The 12,532-nt window shown below is 38.6% G+C and overlaps 2 protein-coding genes across 2 annotated transcripts in view; one reads left to right on the plus strand and one right to left on the minus strand.

Annotated features, from left to right (window-relative positions):
* The window catches only part of LOC106100066 (esterase B1-like), a 3,467-nt gene extending 1,104 nt beyond the window's left edge, over nucleotides 1-2,363 (minus strand). The window contains exons 1-3 of the mRNA XM_013278805.1: nucleotides 2,046-2,363; nucleotides 304-456; nucleotides 5-27 (exon numbers count right to left, since the gene is read on the minus strand). Coding sequence (XP_013134259.1) covers nucleotides 5-27; nucleotides 304-456; nucleotides 2,046-2,129 — 260 coding nt within the window. The 5' untranslated portion in view covers nucleotides 2,130-2,363. The remainder of the gene's footprint in view (nucleotides 1-4; nucleotides 28-303; nucleotides 457-2,045) is intronic.
* A 9,805-nt stretch (nucleotides 2,364-12,168) lies between these two features.
* Nucleotides 12,169-12,532, plus strand: part of LOC106100203 (basic helix-loop-helix neural transcription factor TAP) — a 7,821-nt gene continuing 7,457 nt past the window's right edge. The window contains exon 1 of the mRNA XM_013278977.1: nucleotides 12,169-12,266. Coding sequence (XP_013134431.1) covers nucleotides 12,255-12,266 — 12 coding nt within the window. The 5' untranslated portion in view covers nucleotides 12,169-12,254. The remainder of the gene's footprint in view (nucleotides 12,267-12,532) is intronic.

Genomic DNA, 12,532 nt, shown 5'->3' on the forward strand with positions numbered 1-12,532 from the left:
GCGCCAGGGCTGCGGCGGGGCCGGCGCCTACAACAAGTCTCGATAAAAAACTTTAAAGTTCCCAACTAAATAGTTCCGATTTTTAGTGACGAAATATTGTCCATGCGTCGGATGAAGTAGCGAAATTCCTCCATTTAATTATATTTATATTTTACATACTCTCCTCTGCGTTACCCACATTTGTACATATTAGTGTACCGCGCTCCTGCAAAATTTAGTCGTGGAACTGAATTAAGGCTAAGGTAAACAAGTTCAATAAATTGATCAGGCATATTACTTCACGGAACTCAGAATTTGACCAACCTTAAAACGGTGTTTGCCTACGGGAGGTTGCGCGTACGGAATGCCTTTGAAGCTAAAGTAGTGCTCCCCGGCGGCGGCGGGGGCGGGGGCGGGCAGCGCGCGCGCCGCCCCGCGCAGCTCCCCCTGGCGCACTCGCACCGTCGCCGTCGCTCCCTGGCCGATACCATTTAAACAAAAACATTTGACATGACCAAAATTGTTGTTAATTAAGTTGAACATATTTTTCTCTATGTATTCATATTCTCAGAGCATTTATTAATTACTTTAAAAAAAATATGAAAACCATGATTACTCAAAAATGGTTAACTTTTGTATAAAGCATATTGGGGCCAAAATTATCACAATTGATTGTGCCTTTATCACCTCCTGGTGGGAATATGTTGAATTACCAATAACGCTGTATATTATTGTAGATATCAAGGTTTGCATATTTTACACATTTTCACATTTAAATGATGAAAAACTTTCAACTTCAACTTAGACATATTGTCATTGTTTTTTATACGAACTTCTTATCTACAAACATAATGTAATACTGCATCCATGTCTGAAGAAAAATACCTAAAAACTTCCTTCACTTGGCATTTGTATTCACGTAAAAAATAATTGAAACAGTTAAAAACAAGTTAAACAGAAAAAATAACAACTAGGAGTTTTTTATTCTATTTAATATTAATTCTTATCCAAACAAATATTTTATCAGAATCATGTAATATAGATTAAAAGTTCCTTTATACTTTATCTTTCTATATAGTAAGATTAGGAGTATTTACAATGATAACACGAGTAAAGCACAACCTACAATTGCAATTAAGTGTCTCATACAGAAGTAATGACTCAGTTCACTAACAAAATGCTACAGTTAAGCCTAAAGAAAGTTAGTTTTATAAATAACTAGCTGTTGCTCACAATTTATATCAATTATCCTGTGTGAACTTAAAAAACTAATAAAAACATGGCCTATGCTACTTACTGATAACATAGCTTTTTGATGGTGAAAGAATTTTTGAGTTAGGCTCCATAGTTTTTGAGTTGTTTCAACACATACAAAAATATTTACAATACCTCATGTTATAATCCTTTTGTTAGAATGAGACATGACGACAGTGTTTCAAATGATCTAGATATCTTCAATCCTAAATATTTAGTCTTTAGAAATCACATAACTTAAAATATTGCAATAACTATGTTAGTCCTTCATCTTCCCTTAATTTTTCCTCAACTTTCCTATGTTTTGATTAAAACACAAAAATATAAGTGTTAAAACAAGACGCATCGGAGTTAAGATATTGATAAGTGCAAAACAATTGTGTAATGTTTACATTGAAATATATGTTACTGGAATGTTAAATTTTCAATGGGGCGGCACGCCTGGTGTAATACCATAACTACACAGAAGAGAGGTGTGAAATGGAAGCAATTCCGTGTTTCATCTGATGAGTGTGGTGCCAGAGGCGTAATTTTAGTCCGTTTCTCTTTACCACCCTTTTCTTATAAGGAGAGGAAGGGAAGAGCACTGCACAATTCCAGGAGCCTTATTCACAGTAAAATAAACAGTGTCAGCCAATTCCTTAGGTTGAGTAACTTGGAAATGTGTCTAACATAACTTATTTAATACATTTCTACGCGAATTCAGGAGTTTTACACATTGCCTAGGAATTGTGAAAAGGAATTCATACATTTTTCTGTTTACACATTAATAAAGAGACTGAAAATCTATTAAGCAAATTATTGCTTCTTACCATAACTTTTGTGCTTTGTTTTTTCATAATAATGCTATACGGTTTTACAGCGTTAGTAGCGAACTTTGAAACGAGTTTAATCATATCTCGTTAAAGCAGTCTTTATTGATACCGGTAACATCTACCATAAGCACACGCGAGTTCACTAGCTTCTGCTTTACTGAGCACAACATCTCATTTACTAACTATTAACTTTTCTAACTTTCAGTGATAAGTTTTATGCCTTGACCAATGGGTGTACAACGTAAATAATATAATACATTATATACAGTTATCATACTTGCGTCTTACGGCAGTTTTTGACATTGACAAAGGGGCGACTGCTAGTATTTGGAGTTACCTGTAAGCAAAAAATTCCCACTTTCTTCCGAAATTCTCGTATGTTAAAATATAACAAACTATGTGCTAATTGATCGTAATTTAGCATCATCATGCTCTTGGCCTTCATCAGTAAATAAATCTACATGTTACATTTTTTTCTAGCATTTAGAAACTAAAAATCGCGACACACATCATTGCAGTTCCTTCGAAATTATTGGTCAAAATCGCTTTTATAAGATGACATTGTTACATTTTTATAGGTAAAAAGTACTAAGTACAACAGAAATGTTCTATCTGTACATCTTGCAATTAAAATGAAGATAATAAAACTTTATGCTAAGGACGTAAGAGACTTACAACACGCAAAATAAAATTGAACCCGAGTGAGAGGGCTACAAGTGTTCCCTGTGTTTCTTTCTAACAGTTGTTGCCATATATTAATCCTTACATTCTTTGTAGAAAATTAGGCGATTGATGTAATGTAATTGAGTAAAAACATTAAATTCTAAAATGTTTCTAAATGTTAATAATAATTTTTTACCGACAAAACCGTGTCAAACCTTATTAACGCAATAATTTTGAGATTGGCGTACAGCTTCACTTTTATTTGATCAAATTTATACACCTGATATAACAACCCCAAATGACATTTCGACTCGGACGGTAATGGCAGAGTCTTTTTGATTTCATGATATTTTTGAAAAATTTTAGTTAAATCGGGAAAAATGTGTGTCATAGAGGCTTGCCGCAGCGAGTATTATGCTGATTGTGGGTTATTTTTTGACCGACTTCCCAAAAGAAGGAGGTACTCAATTCGTCTGTATATTTTTTTTTATGTGTGTTACGGCATAACTCCGCCGCTAGTGGACCGATTTTGACAATTCTTTTTTTATCCGAAAGGTAATGCTTGCAGGTGGGTCCCATTTTTTTTTTTTGATTTTGGGGTCAAGGACTACGACGTAGTTAAATAGTTTAGCTCAAAATCGCGCGACGAAATTTCGGGTCATTTTTGCTTTCTTTGCTTATGTAGCCTAAACTATAAGACCTACATAAAAATGATGTATGGAAGAATTGTAGCCCTTTAAATTTGCTACATAAAAGTCCGCGATAGCATATCTATTAAGGTCTATCTATTAAGGTTGTCGCACAATAACCACCTTTTTCATAAAAATATCGCTCGAAATCTACACCCTACTTTCAACGCTTTTCTTGTGTTCGGTATGAATCCTTATCCAAATAAATGTGTCTATCATCAAGAGTATTTAATGTAGATTATAAATGCCTTTGGAACTGTGTAATTCTGATCAATAGTTTAGGAGATATCATAATTAGCAAATTACGAGTCGCATAAAAAAATCTATCTCTTAAGGTTGTCGCACAATAACCGTTTGTTTCGCGAAAACCGTCAAATAAATGCAATCGACTTCATTTAAAACGCTTTTATTCTTATTTGGTATGAATCCTTATCCAAATAAATATATTTTCACGATAGAGTATGAAATGTAGATCATAATTGCCTTTTGCAGTATGTAATTCTGACCAATATTCTAGAAGTTATCAAAATATTAAAACTCACGGGCAACAGCGGCGCGCGGCTGGACAGAATTATGAGTGAATGATCGCAACGATGTATTAGATCTTTACTTAATTTCTTATATAATCGATTTAGATAACTCATTCTTTGTTTGAAAGGTAGTGATTTTCATACTTTTAATAAAACACACTTTTTAATAAAAAAAACAAAACCGACTTCCAAACAAAATACACTAAAAACAAAATATTCTCAAAAAAAAAACAGTAATGAATCTACATTGACTGACACCGACATCAAAGTAATAATAATTGTACAATATTGACATAACAGCTACAATAAGGGAGGTTTACTATTTTCAAGGAATCATTTCGTTACTTTTTAGTGTACTGTTTTTTTTTTTTGAGAATATTTTGTTTTTAGTGTATTTTGTTTGGAAGTCGGTTTTTTTTTTCACAGGTAATAGTTTTAAAAATAATTTGTTGGTGCAGAATTATGGTGACCATGCATGACATGACATTCTGGTTCAAGAACAAATAACTTAAACGCTTAGTTATTTCTTCACAGCATTTATTTCTTCTTTTCTCTATTAAAATATTTTTTTTTAATTTCAGATTTAAGATATAAGGAAAAAGATAGGTTTGTGACATAAACTTCACGAGACTTATTTAGCAATGTCTGATTTAGAATTATGTATTTTGTGTTATTTTTTAACAATTCAATTTAATTAACACGAATATGTTAAGATCCATCTGAAGCAATGATCAGCTGACGTCAGAAAACAAAAGTTAGTTAACAAAGTTTTTTTCATAACGTTCACTTTTAGTTATAGTTTTAATTGGTTAAATTTTAAATTTGTTATTTTCAGTGTTTTCTAATTTCTGTAAGTGTTGTAGTGTTTTGAATAGATTAAATGATTATTATTATTTTATTTTAACATATGTAATAGTAAAGTTGGTTCGAGACCTGTTAATTAAAACAAAACTACCTCCCATACAAAAAATAGACAAGTCCTTTCAAAATAATGTTGTCAGTACGTTCTGTGAATAGCATGGAAGTATTACTAGTACATATTACTTCCATGGTGAATAGATATATTACTGAAGATATAATTTTTAATTAAGTGAATGAATGATTTTGTGTCAAAATGATTTTTTTATCGTATACATAAATAAATGTCAAAACTGAATCAATACGTCACGGGTCACGGTGGACATCATAATCAATAATCATTATTTTTAACGAGCTGTTGCCCGCGACTTCATCCGCGTGGTATTAGAAAACATACGAAGTATATAAATAACAAAAAGCTATGTATCCCTCGGGAACCGGACACCTCGGGATGAAGCTTATCCCATGTATACTCCAGACTTTGTTTTACATCTGTGCCAAATTTCAATAAGATATGTTGAACCGTTGCAGAATGATCGAGTAAACGTTAAAAAACTAAATTAATGAATCCCACGGGAACCGTAACTTATTCCGGGATAAAAAAATAGCCTATGTGTTCTTTCAGACTATGCTCTAAACCTGTGCCAAATTTTATGGAGATCCTAGGCTACAAACGCTAACAAACATCCATCCATCCATCCATGCATCCATCCATCCATCCATCCATCCATCCATCCATCCATCCATGCATCCATCCATCCATCCATCCATCCATCCATCCATCCATCCATCCATCCATCCATCCATCCATCCATCCATCCATCCATCCATCCATCCATCTATCTAAATTTTCGCATTTATAATATTAGTAAGAGTAAGATAGACATTAAAATTCATTTCAATTTAAAGTTATTTTTTTTTGTCAGCATGTTCCTATATTAAAGTATTTTATTTGGAAGCTTTATATTTTTAAATGATTTTTACGATTTTTATGACGGTAATAACTATACACCTGTAATAAAGTAAATTAATTTCTAAATGCGCTATGATGCGATTGTTCAATATACGGTCTAAGATCTTGCAAAGTATAGAGGTTATTGATGCGGGACGGTAATTTGCAGGCTCAGTCCGATTGCCTTTTTTATAAATAAATTATACGTTAGCTAGCTTCCAGGACTTTGGCACTTTGCCAGTCTTAAACGAGACGATACAGACGTATTATAATTGAATACAGCTCGGCAGCGCATGTCTTCACAACTACAGCCGGTATATCATCCGGTCCACTGGCTTCGTTTACGTCTAGACATCGCAATGCTTTGAGAACCTCTTTTTGCGTTATGCAGATTTCAGCCATAGCTGCCTCGCAGCAAGGAATTAAAGGTAGTACCGCACTGCCAGTATCTAGTCGTGAATTGTTGGCAAAGAGTGTTGCGTATAAGACCGCTATCTCCATTGCCGTATGAGCCCACTGGTTCAGTACCCATCAGGTTTTAAAATGATCCCGGCAATGCACATGGTATTAAGCGCGGGATTCCTGTTCCGGTGCTGTCAAAAGTAACACAGAGTGTGTTTAAAAACCGATGCACTTTATCAACGAGCTAACCATCAGCAAAAGTGTTCAAGTTAAGTAAGGGCTAAAAACGGTTATGAATTACTTAGATTTTCCACGACTGTTCGCAACGAACTTTGCATCGATAATGTCTTGACTGTTACGAAGATTATGAAAATTAATTTGGTGACTGCAATTGGCAACGGAGTAGCATAAGATTGTGTACATCTACTCCTGCAATAGTCTTTATTTCGCAAGCGCTACGAGAACACCGAAATTGCGGCCGGGGTTGTAGGAACGTGTCAAATGGATCGAATGCGCAGAGCATTGCGGCGGGCGGGCCGAGAGAGACCGCGTGCCGTAGCTGCCGTAGATGTGTTGTGTTTTTTAGGACAGTAGTTAGTTATTTATTTTAACAAAAATACATTATTTATTCTTTTTTGAATATAACTATGTTCGACAGTATTTTTTCTACAAAAAGAATGTTCATGTTTCGCGACGCCCGCCGCTCCCACTGAGACGCGCTCGAACGACGCCTGCGCCCTGTTCACGCTCGACGCTTCACATTCCAATTATAGTTTTTTGTATTTCTTCATATTTATGTGGTCCGAATCAATGCATTTCAAATGACCTAATAAACGATACGCTTCTAGTAACAGTGCAGAGGGCGCCGGCGCGGCGCGGTCGGCTGATACTGTTGCGCCAACGAACCAATAGAAACGACCGCTTGCGACTACCTGTCACCTTATCAGGCCACCCACTTCACTCACATTCAAAGCAAACAAGGATTAGCCAGATTATCAATTTTATTGCGGCCAGGAGTCCTTTTTTAAGGCCAATATTCGCGATATCTGCACAAAACAGGGCAATTGTGCAAATAATACAATGTTTTTTAGTGTTTATATTTATTTACAACATTTGGTTGAGTGTGTGCTTGCACGTGCGGCAGGCGCACCGCAAGCCCGCCGCGGGCGCGGGCTGCCGCGCGCGCCGTAGGGCCGCTACGCCGCGCGCTACCTACGAATAGCTACGTGCTCCGTGCGACTATCAACAACGCAACGTAATAAATATGTACATACTCGTATATTTATTGTATCAAATTACAGATTATTTCAATATGTTGGATGCAAATTTGGACCGGGTTAGTGGTGAGGTGTCAGTCACTATACTAAGATCAAAGATAACAGTAAACGTGTGAAAGAGGAGGCGTGTAGTTTTGTAGTTGGCTGCGGAATTGACGAATGACGGTATTTCGATGAAGGGACAAATGACAGAGTGACGCCAGAATGCAGCCGACATATCACGTTGTAAATATAATATTATGGTGTTAAACTAGACAGCAATGCCTAATCCTTGCGGCACCTCGGCTCGGGCAGGGGGCACTCGGGAACAACGAACACAGTGCTCATACGACAACAACAATATCGACAAATATGTTCAGAAACGGCAGCAGCGAACAATACTATTAAAGTCTACCTCTGCCCGACAAATGGAATATTATTGCGAAAATATCACTGCACCGATAACTGTCCGGCGCCGCCTGGCGGCCGTCAACATTTTCTCACGGTTTCATTACCTTCATATTTCATAAAATGGGCACCGAGCAGGCGGCGTGGGCGAGCAAACACAACATGCTTCTGATAATGTTAAACGCAGTAATTACTTTGTTTTATTGTAATGTGTTTGATATTGTATTGATAAAGTTACGTTATCGAGGTGTCTAATAATTTGCAGGTGCAGACGTGCGTAGTCGCAGCGGCCGCGAGCCGTGCTGCCCCTGCTGCCCCTGCTGCGCCGGCGCAGCGGCCGCGCCTCGCACCTCGCCTTGCGTATAGCGAAACCCCAAGTGTATTTAGTTAAGTTGCATTAAATCTCTACTTGAGTATTTTCCATTATCTGCGAACAAGATTTTACCAAATAAAGCTAAGAAAATAAACATTGTCATTGTTATAAAATAAAAAAAAATGTTATAAAGGTCTTATAATTTTTTACCGATTACCCTTTCAAAGTGGTGCTTTTTAAAGCCCCATCATGCTTTGTGTGAGCATGTATGAGCGTTTAGTTTTCTGCTAACTTTAGCTACGTCATTGTTTACAACCCTTCCGCCGCCCTCCGTTGCAGACCTTTTACCATGACAAAGCGACTCCCGGCCGCCGCGCCCCGCACCACCCCGTACCACCCCGAAACTGAGATTAATTCGCTACTTTGGCTGTAAATGTTTAAATGTTTAAAGGATTAGCGTCATGTTTACAACTTGTTTCTCTACACACGACTCTACCGTACGTAAACATTTTTGAATTCAAATAACAACAATAAGCTGGCAAATCTACAATGCAATGTTAGAATCCAATTCCTATTGTAAGGTTTTGATTGTTACATGTAGGATAATTTGATCTTGTGCGGTAAAGTTGTCCTTGCGTCGGCTCTCTCAGCGGTTCGTAGATAAGGAGCGTGGAGCTACGCCGCAGCATCACCGATACCGAAGCCACCGATGCAGTATTTTGTTTATAATGCTTGCAGTTTTCCAACATCTCGATCACATGGTAAAAAAAACATTGCCGTTGTAAAGTTCGTCCGCTAATAAACCAGTCCGTTTATTAGCCGGCTCGTTAAATAAACTCTGTGGATAAGCCTCGGCCTCAGCCTCACAACTAAACAAGCAAACAATGAGCCCCGCGCCGCCCCTGCCGCGGGCGAGAGCTAGGGGCGGGCGAGGGCCCCTGGTGCCATCAGTAAACACATGATGCTCTCACATTTCTAAATTAATATATAACTGAAAATAATAAGGAAAGTTGTTGACTAATTATAATAATAATTATTAAAGCAGTGTTTTAGATTGAAATTGTATATAACCGTAGCCCGCACCAGAAGATGTGTCTTAGACTTACATCGGTAACTAAACTGAGGACACCTGTGTGTGTGTGTGTGTGTGTGCGTGTGTGTGCGTGTGTGTGCGTGTGTGTGTCGGCAACCCTTTGGCCGCTCGCACTCGCACTCGCACAGCCGCCGCCGCATCATAATGCATTCAATCAATTCATGGGCTCTCGAGCGTGGCGACTGCAGAGTAACTAAACGACCCCTTTCTACATTTGCTTTTTATTCATTATTTTAAACAGCATAGTTGTTATTTTGAATGAGACCAGGCAGCGGCAGGGGGCGGGCGCGGGGGCAGGAACGTGGGTGACATCTCCGCAAATTGCTACGACACCTGTTAATAAAGCGATTCTAGTAATATTGTTTATAAGTTTGACAAAGAAACGACTCCAATGACATCTTGAGCTTGCTAACGCCTTTAGTTTTTACTGTACATTCGAAATATTTGGTTTTAGTTGAACTGTCAATTAAACTATACAGTTTTCAATTTAGTTACGCACGTCAGCTAGAGCTGTTAAGATCAACTGCTCCGGGATAAATGAGGGTGTCTTACTTTATAATCATATTCTATACTAACAATTAAATAATATGCAATTGCTATTGTCAGCGATTCTCTTAGGAATGAAACTCAGCATCAACTTGCACTATATGACATTACACACATTATAGGACGTTGTACACCGAACGGTGCAATGCCTTGACCACACAGAAGACAACTAGATGTTCTTCAGCGTACAGTCTGATATCTTGACATCTTCCCCACTCTTTACTGATATTGAAAAACCTTTCTGATGATATTTTCTTTTATTTATTCCCTTCCGGGTGAAGTGGATAAATACATTTTTGTACCCTCCGCTTCTGTGTCCATTGAAGGGAGGCATGGTATTTTTTTATAATATTAGGTGACAAACCAGCAAGCGGCTACCAGAATTCGCCAAAATAGCAAAGTGAGCTCTGTACATAGACATCCAGATTAACAGACGCGTTGCCTACCATTAGTAAATAGAAGAAGAATCACATGAAATACTATATTTCCCGAACGTATTTGTCCCCTCCCTCCACCAATCCACTCCCACTTCTCATCCATTCCTAGTACGAAAATAGCGGAAAGGGAAATATGACTAAAATAAGGCCTCCAGCTCGTATCAGACGCTCATTTTTTTAAACATAAATAAACCATCGCTTGACCACGATTCCACCTAACCTAAGTGAAGACGCGGCCGAAGGATAGAGCGCGCTAGCTCAATAAGTGCCGATTCACCCTGCTCTTAAGGGCACCCACGTTATAACTGGACGGGAACACTGAGGCCGGCAACTTGTTCCATTCCTTTGATGTGCGCACGAGAAACGTCTCGAATCGGCTCGTTCGGGCCCGTGGCACATCAACTAAGAAAGGATGGAGACCAGCCGTACGTCTCGACGTTCAGTGGTGAAAAGGGGATGGGGGGAATAAGTTCATATAGTTAATTCCTGCGTACACTCACCAAAATGTAACCTGTGTTCAAGGCTTTCGTCGTGTCTCTCGCGACCTCGGTCTTCAATGTGGTCATTGTTTCGCACCGTTCGAGCACATTTTTGCAAATACTATTTACGGGCTACCACTGGACCTGTGCACCTCTACCGCCAGACCATCTGCAACTTTTGATTGTATTTGTGGGCAGCGGTCACTTATTTAACAATATCAAGTGACAGCTTGTTCGGTCGCCATCTTCTGGTATTAAATCAAATATATCATGAATAAATCTTTATGTAACATTTGTATTTTTATTTATTTCGTTTTGCAAAAAACAACATTCTTTTATTACTAAAAAAAATACCGGGAGAGCGTACGATATATTGGCGAAGCAAATTGTAAAAAAATCCGTTACGTACGCGGCGTTACTGATCCAATATTTATGTTATTTATTGCTTGTCGATATCGACAAAGGGTTAAGCATTAATGCTGAATGTTATACATTTTACGCGCCATTAAGCGGGATGGCGGGGAGCGGGCGGGGTGCGGGCGGGGAGCGGGCGAGGTGCGGGCTCCAGGAGGTCGCACATCTCGCGCCAGGGTAGGTATGTACCTAATGGAAACCAACTAGTTGGATCTTTAGACTTCGTCTACGTTCTTGACAGTGGTAGAGCCCGCTTTGACATCTTCGCACGAGTTGACCCGCCGGGTGTAATACAACGACCACGTAGAAGACAGGTTGAAGTTGTAGTAATTCCGCGATTCATCTTATGTGTATACGTATCGGAGTTCTATTTTAGTTTCTTTTCCTTTCCACCCTTTCCTTATAAGGAAAGTGGATTTGACAGTGGAGAAGACGTATAGAAAGGGGAAATATTCTCTTTAGTCCTCGCCATTTGGCGGATTCTGGTAGCCACTTGCTCTTATGATACAAAAAAGTCGTATATGAATACTAGATTCCTTGTCATTGATATAACATTAGATAGATTGTCGAAAACATTAGGAGTGAATTTAAATTAGGTACTAGGTACCTTTTCCCAAAGTTGAGTAGTGATGGTTTCAACATCAATTGACTTTTGAGGTTCTCTGGCTTTTCTGAAGACACCTATTCCTTAGTAAAACTTTCGCGAGACATTATACTATATAAATTATAACACGGCTAAACTCACGTGATAAACTGTCGGTGCCTACACCAAACGTTATCACGTGAGGTTAGCCGTGTTATAATTTATACACCTATTCCTACTTACTATTTGGAGTCATCTGACTGTTAATCTTACCAAAGAAGGCAAAAGAACTCGCACGATAGATGATGTGAACTGCTGGTGCCTCGTGGCTGTGGACAGCCACTAAAACAAGGAATCTAGAATCAAGGGACCGTACGAGAGGAGTGTTGTTGTGGGCGTGTCAGCGCGAGGGCCGCCTACGGCAAAGCGCGTTGCCGGCGGCGAGGGGCGCGCAAGGCAGTCCGCCGCCCCCAGCCACGCGACACGCGACACATCGGGACTCGGCTCGCGCCGACCAGCAACAAAGGTTTAGTTTATAATTCAATGAGGAGTGCACCCCAAGCTCGCTAGGAACCTTAAAGTGATGCATGACAAAGTGAGTTCATATTTTTTTACTACTACTACATACTACACGTAGTATAATATGTTTAAGTGAACTATGCAAGTGTCGCGGGGCGGCAGTGCCGAGCGTCTAACTTGGAGGAAACATTTAATTTTTGGGTATGGCGAAAGAAAAAAATATCCTAATTTATTTATCCTCGACGGACGGGCCAAAGGGAGGCTTAATTTTCAATTTTATTTAAAACTTTTATCCCGGATGGTGAATTAAATTTACATTTATTTTAGCAATCTTTACTAGTT

This window comes from Papilio polytes, unplaced genomic scaffold, assembly GCF_000836215.1.
Source record: "Papilio polytes unplaced genomic scaffold, Ppol_1.0 DF824069.1, whole genome shotgun sequence".
Classification (NCBI taxonomy): Eukaryota; Metazoa; Arthropoda; class Insecta; order Lepidoptera; family Papilionidae; genus Papilio; species Papilio polytes.